An 18,268-nucleotide genomic window follows, 5' to 3' on the forward strand; every position below is an offset into this window, starting at 1 on the left:
GAAAAAACCCAAACCTGTAAATTTTACCGGTAAAGATTTCATTAGCTATGTTAGCTTTATTTTTAAAAAAACAACTTATCAAATTACATGTAATTTAAATTTACAAAGCATAACAACTCTGTCAGTTAATGCTATCACTGAAGAACATGAGTCCAAGCCAATCTAAATTCTCTAAGGACTCAGACTGTTGTGACAATACCTCACTGTATGCTGTTCTTCAACATCCTGCATTAAAATCCAGAATACTCTTGAAACGTTATTGATGATCTTTGGTTTTTTCTTGCCTCTATAAAATGGAGATAAAAGATATCAAGACAAATATTGACATAAAACACTGCACAATTTTAGAAAACTTTTCCGTACACAAACGCATGCCACTGAATACTCCCCTGCATATCCAAAGTGCAGCACAAATGCTATCTACTCCATCCATAGATAGCATCTCTGTGCAAGGAGTGTACATATTAAACATTGTAAAACTGCCAGAGAGATTTTCATAAACCATCATCAGAAGAAAGACAGAACAGAGAAAATATCAACTTCCTAATAAACACAGCGATTAATTTAGAGTCCTTAACTGAAATTCTTATCCTCTTTGTATCTTGTCAGGTGGCAGTGGAAGGTTCAAAGACTCTCTAATATTTTCCCAGTTTAGTTCTCTCTCTCTCCAAGCACGACCCTGACTGAATTACATCGGAGACCATTCTAATGCTTCGCGTGCATAGCATTGAACTGACACAAAGCACAAGCCTGTGGGTTGCAAATTCTGATAGCCTGTATTTTTTCTGCAAGTCAGTTCAGGGGAAAAAGCTGAAAACTGAGCTGACAGCATATATGATTAGTGGAAAATTAAATGATGCTTACTTGCAACTGTAATCTGTAGTATTTCTTGGAAAGATCAACACTTGTCCGTCCTTTCTGAAATGGATAAGACCACAAAATTAAATTCCAGTGATTACCCATCTTTTTTATTCCACTCAAAAGATTATTAATTTCTTCAGTCGTGAAATCTTTTCGGGTTCTTCTTTTCTTGTTTAAAGTTCTTGTGTTCATATCCAGGGAACATACTTCACTGTTCTGCAAATATTTATTTTTGTGTAATTAAAAAAATATCTAAATGTACATACTATTTCACATTTGGAAATAACACGTTATTACTGACAATAAAATCTAGAAGTGGTTCTAAAGAAATTGTAACTTTGTGAAGATAACAATGGTTCTTCATGGTTTCTTCACTGTCACCTACTTACTGAAATACAGGATTTTTCCATGACATTTCCCTTAATTTCTGTCACACCTACATAGTTTATACCTTCAGAATGTTTACTCCTTTAGGTTTCTGTTATTTCTATACTATGCAAATTTTCATTAGCGCAGGAAAAAGCATACCTCCATATCCATTACTCAGAAAGGACTGTCAGCTGAAAAAATGCTTAACTCATTTCAGGGATAAATCAGTATGACTGGAGCAGAGTCAACATAGAGGAACATCTTTTTAATAAGGTTTGCTTTGCTACTGAGCTCCTCTTAAAGGTGACTTAAAAAGAAATTATTCAATTCACTGTGATTTTATTTGGACGTTTATAAATATGTGAGTGTATGATTAGGCTTTGCATAACTAACCTCATCTTTGTCGAGTGAATATTTCCAGTTCTCTTTTAAGCGCTGCCGTTCCTGGTTGCACATTTCTTTGACTCTCTGTCTCTTCAAGTTAGCATCTTGGGCTTTTCGTAAAGCTATGAAGTTGTGAATGAGGTCACCTCTTAGTTACTTTAAACTAACTGAAATCTCCTGTAAAACTGAGTATGGTGTCATAGAGGAACATTTCTTCTAATTAATTTGAATATGTGTATATTGCTTTATTAGTGATATCTCATTTTCATTATATCTGTTTCTCATCACTGACATTAACACAAGGTTTTTTTATGCATTGGAAGCAACTAGCACATAGTAAGAATCAAGAATACTATAATTGAAGGTACAAGAACAAATCTATTTGAATTCTTAGCCATTTGTCTCCAATAGCAAGCACAGGTGCTTTTCTCAATGCCCTGACTTAAATGCAAAACCTGATCTTTATGTTATGCTTATTACAGAATTAATTTTCTGGTAATACTCACACTTTTCATACGTAGGTATCAAGTTATAGTCATCAGTCAATCTAGCATTTTTACTGTGTTCATCTCTATTTGAAGTATTAGATTTGTTTTTTCTAATTGGAGTCAAAAGAATACCTTAAAAAACCCAAACAAAAAAATTATGCATCTTTCTTTAAAAACAAACAAACAAACAAACAAAAAACAGGTAATGTTTTAGGAATAAAAATTTAAGAGAGAACCATCTTTTGAGCCATACTACTATCTGATCTTGGAAGAAAGCCTGAGAAATTAATTTTCCTTCAGAAAATGTTTACTTGCTGAAGGTAATGTATGTAACAGGCTCTTGAGAGGAAATAAAGTTGTTTGTTTATTTCAATTTTAAAACACCTCCATAGCTATCATAGCCAAATTAATTAATTTCAGAATCTGGAGGGGAAAAAACTTTTAAAAATTTAAAAATCGGTCTGCTAGCGTTTACTGGAAATTAATTAATAAAATAACAATGTAAACAAGGTTTTTGGAAATAGAAGACTAAAAATAAATTCCTGATGGGTGCGCTGATTTTTGAAAAGGGAGTGTTTTTTGAAGTAAAATTAATATTTTTAGAATTTAAGTACTGATTTAGAGAGCAGTATTGGTTACTAGTTGATGAATGTAGTAATGTATGATTGTAGTTGGAGCTCTGAAGGTTGTACCCACAACCACCACATTCTGAAGAAAATTCCTTGTGAATTATGTAAAAAATATATATCTGCAGAATAAGGGAAAAAATATAACCATTAACTTTTTTGCTATATTACAGAATAAAATACTGTAAAGGATATGTACTCGGCTATTTACAAAGGGACAGCTGTTGTGTATTATAAAGAATACCAGTTTTCATGGGCAACTGATGGTTCTGTAAACAGGGGATTCCTAAACTGCACTGCAGAAACCAATAGAACTTATATTCGCTTTCCCATCTCTACCTTGTTAATAACATGTTATTCAACACCTCATAATACAGGACAGGTAAAGAGATCTCCTGTACTTGATTTTCTGATAGGCTGTTTTCAGTTACTTGTTCTCGTATTGTTCGATATATTAAGGTTTACCCTTCTGGCTGTTTAGCACACAGAGACACAAGTCCTTAGCAGAGCTCCAAGCACGAACAGGTACAATAGGATACCATGGCTATAACTGTATAAATAGGGTGATGCTGAATCCAGGAACAGACAACTCTGCTGTGTTCTGATCGTGACTATACCTCTCCATTTAAAAAATTAATGCCACAAAACTGAAAAATAGCAGATGGCATGGAAGTAACCCTGACAGGAGTCAAAGCAGTATCTACAAAGCAAGTGCCAGATAATATTGTTGTGAACTAAAGTACATAACACAATTTCATTATTATAGAATATGCATTTTCTGGCCTATTAATATAGAGATTTTTTTCACAGAAACCACAGAAAAAAAACCCCATCATTCCCTATTCAAAGCCTCCCTGGATAAAGTCCTGCAAAATAATTGCTTAGCCAGTAAGGGCTTTTTGCATTAATTTCCAAAGCAAGCCCTTACTTTGGAAACTATCCATTTTGCTCCTCAAAGTTGCTATTTCTGTATGCCGTCTGTCTTTCTTTACTGGGGTCAGCAGTATTTCTGGAAAATATAAGATGGACATTAGTACAACGCCAGTAAGTAATAACTGTTCCATTTTCAAAATGCCTCCTTTAAACCAAAAAATATACGATGTGCTTTTATTTAATTCATGAAGAATTATAAGCCTCTTACATCCATAAGTATGTAATATTAGAATGAAATGACCTTGTTATGATGTCATACATCCACATCCATTCACTTGCAACTTAATCTATTCCCTTCTATTAGTACTTGACTAACTGGCAAACAGGACATTGTCACTGAAGCCTATATATCACTACTGCCAAGAAATACACAAGATCCTCAAAACAAAAGTGGCTAGTTCTGATCTCACTTAGTACAAATCATTGCTAAACCAAGTTAAATGAGTGAGTTTATGAGAGCAGGACAGTCAGAATCACACCAAAAAAGTTCATAATTTTAGATACAATTTAAAACAATAATTACAACTACTAAAAAGAAATAATAATTACTCTCATGAGTTGCATATCTACTGTTGTTACAAACAACCAATTTGCGAAGTTCCTTTTTATATCTTTCTTCAGCTTCAAGAATGACTTTGTGATGGTCACACAGGTATGGACAACTTTGCAGCATCTTGGTGAAGGTTTTACTATTGAAGGACAGTCCCTCTGCTGTACAACCTGGAAAAAAACAAACAATATTGCAAGCACAACTGCTACAGCAGCAATGACAGAGTCCAGTATTTTATTTTGCTCACTATGATCTACAATTTGACCTCCAGTTTTCCATATAGACCTCAAAAGAGGTTACACTTTACGTATCTTCTTGAAAATACTTACTTCTTGTTATGTACTTGCAGTCTAAAAAAAGAAAGAAAAGTGCTTTCAACATGACCTGTGGGACCAAATTATACTTCCAATCCAGAAGCATTAAAAGAGACATGAATCCCCTACAGAAGTAGTAGTGGGATGGGAAGAAAGGGGCTTAAATTACCTTTGCACATTTATCCAGGTGCCAAAATATAAAAGATGTCTTTGCTATACTTTGAAACTTTCTCTGTGTTGTAACAGTTACCTGTATTAACCTGAATAAATGGTAAGTCTAGCTTAGGTATGAATTTCCTCACAGGAAGCCTTCATTTTCACTTTTGAGAACATTCCCAATGTAGTTTATGGTTTAGTTATTCTTGGATGTTTTCACAATTAGTTATATCAGCTGAAGGAGAACTTCTGCACTGTGAGGAATTATAAGAAGGGCACTGGTAGCTATCTGCAAAATTCTAGCCTAAGATAAAGCAGTGCTACAGTGAAATTAGTTTGACAATTGGGTTCGTATATCTAAATGATGTTCAAGGTGGGTTATAGTCTTTTTCTTTTTTTTTTTTTTAATAAAGAGACACAGGCTTGATCGTAAAATCCACTTACAAATCTTGAGTACCAATAGCATTCTTATAACGTACTGATAGACCATGTTCAAGAAGTAGAAGATGGAGTAACTGAGGGCTGCAATCATACATTACTATAAAACTGAGGGGGGGCAGAGAAAACAGAAGGGCTGCAGAATAGTTACGAGGCTTAGCAGGGGAATACATGAGGGAACTGAGCAAGGCTACATGTTTTTCCTCCCTCTTTCCAATCGCAGAAAGTAGGAAAACACCCAGCCTTAAGTGTTCTTGTAAGTAGTGTGTCATCTTTTAAGCTGTTGTATATTCTGTTTGTTAATTAACCCACATTAAGAAAAGATACCTAGACTAAAACTGGAATATGTAAGCTTTATGTCAATGTTTATGTTTTCTTTTAGGGGTATAAAAAGGAAAGGAAGCAGTTAAAATTATTTCATAGGTAATCCAATACACGTGTTAAAATTTCTGTAATGTCAGTTCACACACTGCTTTGCTGACTCTCTAAGGCTTCTTTTATGGACTCAGGAAAGAAAGATGTAAGATAATATTTACCTAAACACTGTAAATCTGCCATTTTGTGGGATGCAGATGTAGCTGAAGTACTTTTTTCTTCTTTGGTTATCTCTGAGTAGAATGAATGTTGACCTAAATTAGGAGGGGAAAAAAACTAAGAAAATGCAATCCTAGCTTTCGCCATGGTAATCATGCATCAGCACACCTATATTCAATTGTATTTTCTATTTGTAGATTATTAAAGTTTAATTTACATAACAGCAGAAAATCCAAATGAAATGGTTTAAGTTAAATGGATCACGTTGACATTTTTGTAAATCCAGAATAATTACATTTAATTCAGTGCTTTTTCATCACTCTTGCAAAGCATAAGACTTAACTGGAACACAGCAAAATAACCCTGTAAACTTACATTGCTTAACTAAGTCCTATAAACTTTATTTCTATTTGGAATCAGATGCTGAAAAATGTGATGTACTGGCATAATACTTAATCTCCATTTAAATAGGTGTAACCTGGAGATCAGCTTGGTTTACTTGTAAAGCTACTATTCTGACAAATACTAATCTAATGAATAATTCTAAATTTTATAAATCAACAGGAAACTAAATTTATTAATAAATATTTAATGGCAAATACCCCAATTCTGAATTAAATATATCAGACAAAGAAGATCAATGCAAATCTGAAAAACTTATCTTAAACACATGCTCAGCATGTAGGAATAGCTTCAGGCAAAAGTCACTCTCACAGGTAGGTTCTCTCCTCAGTCTTACAAGTACAGAACCAAACCAGCATCCTTACACATTTTCTATTAATGGCTTTCATTGTTCAGTACTGATTGCATTCAGATGAAACTTAAAACATTTATCTGTGATATATTCATTTGAACAGTTAAAATCAATTTTAAAAAGCTAAAATATGTATTAGAAGTAGAATAAATATTCCCCTAGTAAAATTGTATACAATATAAAATTCCAAAACTATGCAAACAGTTAAAGGATATTATATATAATGTACTCTGTCATCTAATGATATATAACATTTGATAAAAAGTAGTGGTAAAAGTACACAAAACATTAAAAATCTCATTAAGAACAAAATTATCTAAGGAAAAAATATGTATAGCTATTTGTACCTGATGTGCATGTCTTTTTCATATTTTTAACAAACTCTGCTCGTTGTTTAAGTAAGGGTTTGCTGGGAAGATAAAAATGTGAACAAATTAAAAAAAAAAAAAATCGAACTTCCAAAACATACCTTTACTTGTAAATTAGTACACACATTCCAAAGGGAAAACAAGAAACAAATATATAAAACACTAACAATTTGATTCTAATTATTCCAATTTACTAGGCTTGTAGCATATAGCATGTAATCATTGCGTGTTAGAAATCTGTTTACCAGAGATCTGTGATCAGCATTCCTTGCAGTGCTGTTCAGCATGTCTGTTGCAGGATTTGGAATGCAGTGTTTTCAAGTGATACTGGTTTCCAGAGTCATTTGCAATTCTAGTTCATGTAAGGATTACTTAGCACACAGAAAACTTCCACAAAGTCTTCAAAATACTGTAGCCTTCACCAGATGTAGCAATTGCTCTAAAAGGTAACTGATTTCTTCTTTTCTTACACTAACTTTTATGTAGTCAAGATGCTCCTATGATATGATCATGCATTTTCTGTGTCACTGACTACCTCCAAATGCTGCAGGAGCAAGGAGCCTAGTTCACAGTTATGACTGGGTAACCTTTGTTTTCACACATATGCAAGGAGAGCACTTTTTCTCCCCCCCCAAAAATGAATTACTTAACAGTTTCATGCTTTAGAGGTCAGAACAACAAATAAAGAAGCTGGATGAAATCATGTGAATCAATAGCAAAGCAAATTTCACCTCAAGGTCCCATGGAAAATATCCTAGGCTCTTGATAATTTCTGCAGTAGTTGCAAAGTTACGATATAATGCATGCAAGGAAACTGCATAGGAGCAGGGTCCAGCCAGCCACATAAAGCACAAAAATGTAGAGCTCCAAAAAAAGAAGATACGTAGTTTTGCTCATACTCTCTCATTCCCTGCCTTGAGGGATATTACAGATATAAATTCAAGACAATGGAATCTGTATTTATCCATGTAAGTTGCCTATAATTAATTTTTTGTTTATCAATAGGAAATATAATCATAAGCAGAAAAAAAAAAGGAGGAAAATAAGCATTTGTGGCATTTGTGTGAGAGCAATGAGCAAGAGAACAACAAATGACTGAACAAGGCTGTATCTTTTTCTTCCAATGCAGGGAAGCAACTGAATATGAGGGGAGAAAAGTGGGAGGCAGAGCTTTTTTCCTTTGTTTGTAGGTACTCCAATTTTTTTTCAGAGCAGTTCTGTAACTGCTGTTTTCCTAGTAAGTGCATATTACAGAAGTCTTTGTGGTTTCATCCAAATCAATGGGTCAAATCTTGATCTACGGCATCAGTGAGAATTTTGAGCCAAAAATTATGGGTGCTTTTTTCAAGGCACTATAACATGGCCTGTAACGGGCTCTCTATACAATCCATCAGAAGCCTACCATTCCGAGAAAAAGATGAGAAGCTTTTATTACTACAGTGTCTATAATGTTTGATCTGTTATGTCAAGAACAGGATATTTTCAAGTGAGACACCAAAAGGCTATGTCTTTTCACTAGGAGAAAAAGACATAGTTAGTAACAGATAATTTAAAAGGCTAAAATTCCATTTGGAAATTACTAAAGAAATGCAACAGTGTTTCTGCTTAGGTGTAAGATACTCACCTTACTTGAAGAATAGACTGATTTTTTACACAAGCAGTTTTTTCATTTTTACTGTGACTTTGAAGTACACTGTCTGTTTGCAGTTCATTAACTGAACATGGAATATTCCTCTGTCCACTTTGTCTAGCAGAAGCATTTACTGGATCCGTAGTGTTCACTATTTCATTTTTCAGTGGAAAAGTATTTACAGATGGAGCAAGAACCTGATCATCCGACTTAGACGTCAGCTGTGGACAATGTAGTTCTTTGTGTGTTCTTTCTACATAAGTTTTTGGATCATCAGGATTCACTTCATGGTATTTTGACACTTCAGTATTGGCTTCTGAAGATCTGCCTACAAATAGTCTTCCTTGCATTCTTTCCTGTATTGAAAAATAATAGTCAGCAACTATATGAGCTCAATAAAAATCTTAAATAAATCTAGTAAGGAGATTAACTAGGATAGACCAGTCTAACTTTTGAAAGTAAAGGAAATTTCACTGAGCTGAGAGCCAACAACGCTGCTGAAAGTGTTTAAGGGGTAGTTATTAAGTCATAGTTCCAGGCTGATGCAATGGATTTCTACTAACATAAGGCACTTCTAGAAATGAAAAGATTTTGTTAACTTAAGATGCAGCTAAACAACTCAAAAACTTGCTGTTCCACACCCAGAGATACAAGTAGTTATACAGCACAAGGAAAATATGAAACAACTTTGTTTCAGTTTATGTTCACATTTGTCTATTATCATGTATCCCATCACAGCTGTACAGTCATGGGAATTTAATCCATGCAAATATTAAAATTTGAGGTTCAAATAACTGGCAATTAAAGATAAATCCCAACTCTTGTTTCTCCAGACGAAATGAGCTCAGTTTTGTAGAAAATATGGCTTTATGATAAACTAAAATGCTTCATAAAAATATAGATGCCTGCATTCTCTGATTGCCCTGCTACTTCTTTGTATCATAGAGTAATGGCAAAAGTTGCAGGCTGTAGTTTCATACACATTCAATGTTCTCCCTACTTTTCCAGCTCACACTGAAATTATCTTAAGAGTTTACTTTCTGTTTCCCTCTAAACTCTGGAAAGATTTGCTTAGTTTTATCCTACTTTAGTAAATAGGCCAGCCTCATCATGTTCTTTTTCAATCAAGTTTATTCTGTGTAAAATTTCTTCTGCTTTCTTCCAGTAGTCTTGTAGACTTCTTTTTCTGACTTGCACATCCAACTCTTCTGCACTGCTCACATTTAAAGAATTATCTTTTGTTTTCAGGGACAATTGTTCAGCTTTATAAAATACAAAACAATATTAATATTCCAAATTTTATCAATAAACACCTTAATAAGTATTATATTTTATTATGCTGAGGGACATTAATTTTAATGAAAAATATAACCTCTTAATAATAATTTTATAACTTATTTTCAATTTACACATAAATGTTAATACACTTCAAATATAAACTGCAGTTACAAGAGGTGAGCTTGCAATTATAGTTACTATAAACTGTTTACACAATTATATTGTACTCTTAGAAATTACTTTATCATTGACTTAATCCTAAACTCTATAGGTCTTTTACCAGTATGGGTCTCTTTTTTTTAAAAAAAAAAAAAACAAAAACAAACCACCCCACAAACAAAACCCAACCTCCATATTAATGGCAACTGAAAATGACCACACCCCCTCAATCTTAAAGAAAACTCTCAGCTATGTTTTCAGCACCAAAACATAGCTATGTGCTTTTTACTAATTATCAAGTGCATAATACCTTCCGTGATTTAGAGATTAAAGGACAAGATGTCTTTTTGTTTCGTAGGTAGTACTAAACAGTTAATTAAAAAAACCCACTTAAACAGGATACTTCAAAATACACCCTACTTTAAAAATAACGATCAAGATTTTTTAATGTTGCAAAAAAATTGTAGTCATGGTGATTTCAGGCTTGATTATCCACTGGTTTACTCTCATACACAATGGTACGTACCCAGGAATAGAGTACCAATTGCTTCTTAAATTACAATGTTAATATTTTGCACAAAATTTATAGATGGGAAAGCTTTTTAGAACTGGGCCTAGATATATAGGTTTCATAAATGTATTGTTGCAACATCACTGGAATTTTTTCTTTTATTTTTTTCTGCCTAACTGACATAATCAGTCCATGGTGGCAAATAAGCAACTTTCCTGCAGAAAATAAACATCTCTTGGAGTACACAGAATTACAAAGCTGCTACAATTAAAATAATGTAGAAAGTAAAAGTTAGAACTTAACTATGGAAATCATGTCTATGTTTTAAAGCATTAACAGTAAGCTTACTCATTTGTTTGCAGTTTTGCAGCACAAAAGTAGCAGCTTTGTTTAGTTCCTCATCCTGGGACTCAGTTAATACCTGAATCATAAGTGGAAGACCATTGTTCTGGAGCAGTTCACACTGGTTTTCTTCTAAAATAGGACATTGCAAAGGAAAATAGATTTGTTTCAGCCTCATACACACTTAATCTTACAGTAATTTTAGAAACTAATACTAGTAACTTTCAGGAAAATTCTGAAAAGATTTTCATTATGGATCCAAGCATGCTATAATGACCTACTATCCAGATTGCAGAAGTACTCTAGATCACACAGGATGATCTGCTCAAAGTTCTTGTAAGAAAACTGAAGGAGGACTGAGACAAATATATGACAGTGATCCAAACTCATTTAGTTATCACCTAAAATATCTCAGTGATGGCTTTTGATTTCTTTTCCTCTAGTATATACTCTTAAAGTACACAGACTACAGTTACGTAAGCCTTAAGATGCAGAAACACCAAAAGCTTAAATTTTATAATTAGAAAAACACTAATAAAATTAGTAGTTTACTCCTGGTCTAGCTAATCTGTTCCTCCTTGTTAACTATATAAGTAGCTAAAATTTTTTATTGTGATCTTGTTCATAAAACTGATAACTTTCTAAAAATAGTTTTGTTGTCTACACTTGATTAAAAGCAAGGGAATCAAAACAAAGATTAAATTATTATTTTGTTGGTGCTGACATTTTAGAAACTTTTATTCATTGGTTTAATCATATTTGTATTTGAAAGACATTTTCCATTAAACTTTGTTTCAATTAATTCTTATTGAAAAAGTGTCTTTTAAAATATGAGATTTATGACCTATTGAGCTAATTATTGAAATTGTTATTGACATTTAGAGGATGATAATCAATCAGGATTTTTGAACATAATCCCTTGTTCCTGCATTTCTGAACATACATGAGAAAAAACAGTAGTATAAGTAAACAAGGATCAGTATCTCACAACTTGCCATTCTGTTTGCTTGTACTACCGTAAGATAGCAATTTAAGTGTTATATTTTCACCAGATATGCTTGGGAAAGCCCTGAGGAGCCTGGCAAAAACATTTCAGGGTTACCTACTGCTTATGTTACTTCAAAACCAATATTGTTATATCATTGTTAAGAAATTAATAGCTATGTAAGCAGTAGACAGAAACTGTATATATCAAGGGCCGTTAAAAGAATGCTCAAGAAGACTTATTTGGTATGCACGTATTGTAGCAGTTTTCAGGTCTGGATGAATTCTACCCTGTAATACCTAAGTCCAGCTCTGAATTCTTGCATAATAGTCTATGTTTTCTAAACAGTAAAGATACTGTTAACAGGTTTTAAAATTTAAAGATGGCACATTATAGCAAACAATTTTTCTGAATATTAATATTACATTATTTAATAGAACTTCCCCTCATATTCCAGTCTTGGTGAAATTACACCATTGAAATAATGTATGAGAACTTGGTAGAAACTGAAAGGAAAAAGAAAAAAATCTTACCACAAACTTCAGTACAGTGTCCAATTGTTAGAATAATACTAATTTTTTCTCCTGTATCCAGAGTGTCTTTGGACAGCAGCTTCAGTAGCTCTGACACAGTGTGATACTTTGTCAAGACAACACCCATGGCAGCTATTATGTTAAAAACAATTGAAGAAAAATCAACTAGACAGTAAGTATCATCCAAGTATAGAACAATGTTTTTCAAGGGAACTCTACAGACCTCTTGCACCGTCCTTCTCTTTCATTTTAATGCTTCAAATTACCCCATCCCTCCTGGTGCAGTAATTCTGCCCATGCTATTCCCCATTCCCAACACTGCCCCTTCTCCCAGGTTGTGCTGTATAGAGGTGCAGTAGAAGATCTCATAAACAAGGGCTTTGCAATGTGCAAGCTCTGTAGACCTCTGCTGAGCTTCTCCACATCCTTTATCAGCTCCAGAACAGAACGAGTAGAACAAGGTTTGACACAAGATGAGGTTTGACTAGAGCAAGGAACGACTCTGGTAGAGGGCCAGAACCTCTTCCTGAAACTGGGAACACCACTGCTAGTGCATACATCCTGAAACCTAGTCTTGTCACATACCAGCTTCTTTGAAACTAGGCTTAAAACTAGCGCAGGTATATGCTTTTAAACTTTTTTGAACTTCCATTAGCGAGCACTTACGACACAAGGGTCAAATATAATAATGAGGGCCAATAGCACAGATTCATCAGGCTCACAGGTTTCTCAAAATCTTCTAATGGAATACACAAAGACCTCATTAGGATAGCACTATCCAGACAGTAAATCAAGTAAAGGTGTGTTATGCAGACATACCACATTTGTTCAGCTCCATGCCCGAGTTACTAAAGCCTCCTAAAGCTTACAAAGCTTATTAGCTTAGGCATAGGCCTACAGAAACACAGGTCTTAACTCCGGATCCAAGCTGATTGCCACACTCAGTTCTCAGCTTTACTTACACAAAACTAGCTCCAGTATCTTATTTTTAATTTTCAGTATAGTTTAAATTTCACTACGTTTATTTTAGCAACAATAGGAAAGTAACACACGTCAGAATGATTCAGAATGATTCCCCATATGCACATTTGAATTTTAAAAAAAATATGCAAAATAAACTGGGATGTATATAACTTGTTTTTTAGCATCCATTCATATCATTTTTCCACCAAAACCAGACTTTGAAAATTGCATTTTAAAATTACCATGGGTAAAAAATGGTAGCACTCTTTTCACTTACAGTCATTAGCAATGCAGGCATCCAGAGTCTTTGTTACTACTACTGCAAGTTTCGTGCTTGTGTCACTCATACAGGAATCATGCATCAGCTTGACGAGAACTTTAGCTAATGTATCCAGTCCTCCAACAGAAACAAAATATTTCTGCACATATGCTTAGTGGAAAAAAAATAAAAAAATGTGTCTTAAATAATACAAGCTGCAAATTGTTTTAGCATTTTATCAATTAGGCTCATGACAGTTTTTCTGTGCATATATTAATCATTATATTTCCACCCATACAAGAGAACTGAAGTTGGATATATATTAATCTCAAGAAATGTAGCAATTATCTTATAAAAGTTACAAGAAACACATGGCCCTATCACATGCATACAAATGGCAAACATTATGCCTGAATTCTACCCGAGTCATTTTTTTCAAAGGTGTAATAATGACTTATATTTGCAAAATACTTTTAATCCAAACACCTTCCAAATAGTTTTTACTGAGCTTACTAAATGTAGCCAATCTGTGGCTGTTTGTGCACTTAAGCACAAGGCAGGGTAAGTAAAGATGGTGGAATATAGTTTTCAGAGTAAAAGTTAGAAGAATAGCAAATGGATTTGTAAATATTGACAAAAAAAGCAAACATTTAACTATCAAATTAAACTTACTTTTACAAAAGAAAAACAATTTAAAGGTTGAGCTGCACTTACGATTATTTGCAACTGTGAGACCAACAAATGAACAAATCGGACGAACTATCTCAGGCTCCGTGCAACTTTCAAGCCACTCTTTGGCATATGGAAAAACTGAACAGCAAATGTTTTGATTATCTTCTAGAGAAGTAAAAAACAAATAACCTCAAATCAAAATATCATATGAAATTTCAGCTGAACAGTAAAATTGAAAACTGTTGTCACTTTGGAGAAATATTTTAAACTTTTTTCACAATTTTAACAACAACACTTACCATTCTGAGGATTGTTAACACAGGCACAGAGAGTACTGCAGACTGAAGACCACAGCTGATAGCACTGATTAGTACTTTCATCCGATAGATTAATCTCAGATGTGGAAAGAGTTGTTCTGTTAAGAACAATGCAAACAAGTCCCAAATAGTTAAGCAAACCTAAGTCCTAAATAGTCTATAATTTTTTCTGCTTGAATTGCAACTGTTTGTTTACCTGAATAACTGTAGCAGAAGACCAATGCAGCCTGTATCTCTGACATAGGTTTGCCCACTTTCTAAAAAAGAACATACAAGATTCCAAAGACACATGGAACTTGAGACAAAACCTTTACGTCAGGTTTAATTTACATATATGCATTCTGTTTCCATTTCCTAAGCATATATCCCCCAAAAAACAAGTACAAAATCACACCAACACACTGACAAAAATGTTCCATTTTTTCTATGTCTATTTTTTTCTATACATGTCAGAAACTACTGGTTTGCGTTATTTTTTTTTTAACTACAATTTCATTTTTAGATCTAAAACACTTCCTACCGTTTAGCAAAATCCCAGTAAGCTATGATCTATTTACAGACTTCAGGTTCAGTTACATGCAACCATTCATCTTTATACATTAACTTTACCAAAATATTACTTATTGAGTGTTCCAAATTTCTGCACTGCAGATTGGCAAACAGAAAAAAATAGTGTTATAAAACAGAAAAAAAACCAACTTACTATTATTTGAAACCAGTACTAAGATGACATAAACAGACATTCTTTTCAAGTTCACACCAGAATCCTTATTAATTAAAAATAAAATTAGGTCTTCAAACAATGCAGAAGTACACAAAGTTTGTTGACAATAAACTGAAACCAGAAAATAAAAACCATTAAGTCCTAAAACAAGCCATTCATAATCCTAAATTGTTTGTGTAATATAGCAACCACAGTGTCTGTTGCACCCAGTATGTAGTGAGTGGAGACAAAACAGGACTGTAAAGTGAATAAGGGCTTCCCCCTGCAGTCAGCTCTAAACCAACCGGGACCTAGCTAAACTTTGGAACAATCTAGGAGTCATTTAACACTTGCTGCTGAGGAAGAGTAGTAGTATAGCTGTGTGGTATCATGAAGGCATGCTGTCTACACAAATCAACAAGGTATTTCTCCAAATCTGGGGATGGACAGTGAAACAGAGGCACCTTTACTGCCCCGCACTCAAACTGATAATCTTGTAATCTGATTTTTTGTGAGAAAAAAATAATGAAGACCTAATAAATAAAGCACAAGCAAGAGTGGGATCATTATCATCATGGGATCATAACTCACTCAGAAACGCAAATACTATACTTATTATTACCATTGCTCTCTATTATAATTCCTAATGTAAATAAAGCCGCTTCCTTTACTATGCAATGAACACTTGACTTTGCAAGATCATTTATAAACATCAAACCACCAATTTCTCGAAAATATTCGCTTGCTTCACCTATAACAGAAAAAAGAACAAAAATTAAACTTATGTTTCTCTGTAAAATGAAAACCTTCCAAGATTTTATAACTTCTCAAGTCTTATATCCTTTAGATTTTTTTTTTTACAGTGACAACCACCTTCTTAATGTATATTGTGAACATAAAATTGCGTTGTTGCTTAGCTGTAAAATTAAAACTTTCCAAGATTTTATAACTTCTTAAGTCTTATATCCTTTAGATTTTTTTTTTACAGTGACAACCACCTTCTTAATGTATATTGTGAACATAAAATTGCGTTGTTGCTTAGGAAAAACGCTTCTTACTGTTTTGTTGACAAATTGAATAAATAGTGACCAAAGCCTCTTTCTGAGATGCAGGGCAATCCATCTGATATTTAAGGCATTCAAGCAGTAAGTTCAGATCTGTTTTCATATCTAAGAGCAAACACAAAAAAATCTTCATGTAAATTGTTATATTTTCTTTATATTGATTTATTTAGTATTACAATAAACCTGCCCCAAAATGTAGTATGTATATCTATTTTAAAGAAAAAAAAGTGATCAAAAATAGAGCTATGCCCCTTCTATCCATCTATAAATAACAAACATACTTAACCTAAAAATATTCTTCTCCATTGTTTGTTATTTCAGCATGATTTCCTTTGCCAAAGTAACATCCCCCTTTTCATGCTTCTGGCCTTTAATTACTAGTAACTGTTAGTAAATATGATGTAAATTACTAAATATTAAATTTGCAATTGCAAGGTGCATTAAGTATATTTAAGTGAATAATACAGAACCATCAAAATATTCTGAGTGAAAAGACAGTTACAGAGTGAATAAAAAAAAGAATCCAACCAATCAAGGCTTCCTATATGAGATTTAGTTACAGGAGAGTTATCACTTACCACAGCAACTAGAACCTTGAATCAAGTTGTTAAGTTAGGAAGTTAACACAAAGCATTTTCTAGGCATCTACATACAACACTAGGTAGGTAAACCACTTTGAAAATCTGTTTCTTAGCCTCTTGGGTATAATAAAAAGACTTATTTGAGAATTATTTGCAACAGTAACAACAGATATTGTATATTTTAAACACTTGTAAGGTTTGGGGTTTCTTAAAGAAGTTAAAATACAATAAAAATGTGATTAAATGTTAGCCAAAAAAAGTTACTTTGTGGTGGTATTATTTACTATTTGAAAGTGTGTCATTAGATTTCCCCTTTAGCTACCCAATACATCATCCCAAAATTCGTCAACAAGGAAAAAGAACATTTCCCCAACAGTTCACCACCCCCGACAGACGTATCACAGTCTACTAAAACTTTGTAGAATTGATGCAAATAATAAATGACAAATTATTTTAGATATCTTACCACACTGTTTTTTCTGCACCTTTTGATTTTCCATTTTTGGTTATATCCCTGTTCTTGTTCTACAATAACAAGGAAAAAATGTTTTCTGTTTACATTATCAGTGCTTACTGTTCACATGCAGTATAAATTAAATCATTTTTCTCAAAATAACACTCCAGTTTTCTGGTTTTACACTATCATCTGACACACACAATTTAATATGCTCTTGCATGGCAAAGATTTTCTTTGGAAATAACACTGCATTTGTAACTACTGCGTTATTGTGTTTTGAATTGCAGAAATCAGTTGATTCCACGTTACCATTGTGGGGCACTAAAAATATCACTGTCATTAAAAATATACCTAGCTCTTTGTCATTTATCACAATAAATCTGATCCAATTTTCCTTACAACAGATTGCCAAATTTGTCACCAGCCAACAACTGACAGCAGGACCACCAAGTAATGTTCTGTCGAGGATCAAGTGTCTGACATCCACTATAAAACGTTCAGCCTACTTTAAAATGCAAATAGCTCAACTCTGTTGTTGTACCACAGGGCAAAGATGAAAAGATAAATATCAGGATTTGCTGCAACAGACTTCTAGCAAATGTTGCATATAGAATAAAATAGCTTACATCTTCCCTATCAGTTACAGAAAATAACCCAGTAACACTACTTCAAAACTCAAGGAACCACTCTTTAAAAAAAAAATACAGATATATTCATCTGTTTGTTCAGCAACCAGCATTAGAGGACACGGCCTGAACATTCAGACAGCCCAACACACCGCAGAGCTCCTGTGGAGGCCGAGGGGAACGTCCCCAGTCAGTCAGGGCCCTGCACAGCCACACCGGGGTGAACAGCCGTTCCTGGGGCATTTTGTCTTTTTAAAACCCAGTTGTCAACTCCTGTACAGTCCAGATTGTTGGTGTGCTATTGAAAACAAAATTCACACCAGCAGCTGAGGACACACCTGCTGACTTTTGAGAAGCGCTGTTCAGTGTGACAGACCTTTGAAGTCCTCCAGTGCCGTTGCGGCATTCATCCC

The 18,268-nt window shown here is 33.8% G+C and overlaps 1 protein-coding gene across 1 annotated transcript; it reads right to left on the reverse strand.

Moving 5' to 3' along the window:
• Positions 1-849: 849 nt before the first annotated feature.
• On the reverse strand, positions 850-17,272 carry CCDC79 (coiled-coil domain containing 79). Its single transcript, XM_010081288.1, has 18 exons — positions 17,239-17,272; positions 16,186-16,296; positions 15,750-15,878; positions 15,128-15,259; positions 14,621-14,681; positions 14,407-14,522; positions 14,150-14,272; positions 13,454-13,606; positions 12,214-12,345; positions 10,702-10,827; positions 9,510-9,667; positions 8,400-8,761; positions 6,755-6,816; positions 5,656-5,748; positions 4,211-4,381; positions 2,121-2,234; positions 1,624-1,736; positions 850-1,077 (listed from the first exon to the last, which is right to left on the reverse strand). The coding sequence occupies exons 1-18, from the start codon at positions 17,270-17,272 to the stop codon at positions 850-852; spliced, it is 2,418 nt and encodes an 805-aa protein (XP_010079590.1).
• Between the last annotated feature and the right edge of the window lie 996 nt (positions 17,273-18,268).

The sequence above is a fragment of the Pterocles gutturalis genome, unplaced genomic scaffold, assembly GCF_000699245.1.
Source record: "Pterocles gutturalis isolate BGI_N339 unplaced genomic scaffold, ASM69924v1 scaffold17184, whole genome shotgun sequence".
In the NCBI taxonomy this organism is placed as follows: Eukaryota; Metazoa; Chordata; class Aves; order Pterocliformes; family Pteroclidae; genus Pterocles; species Pterocles gutturalis.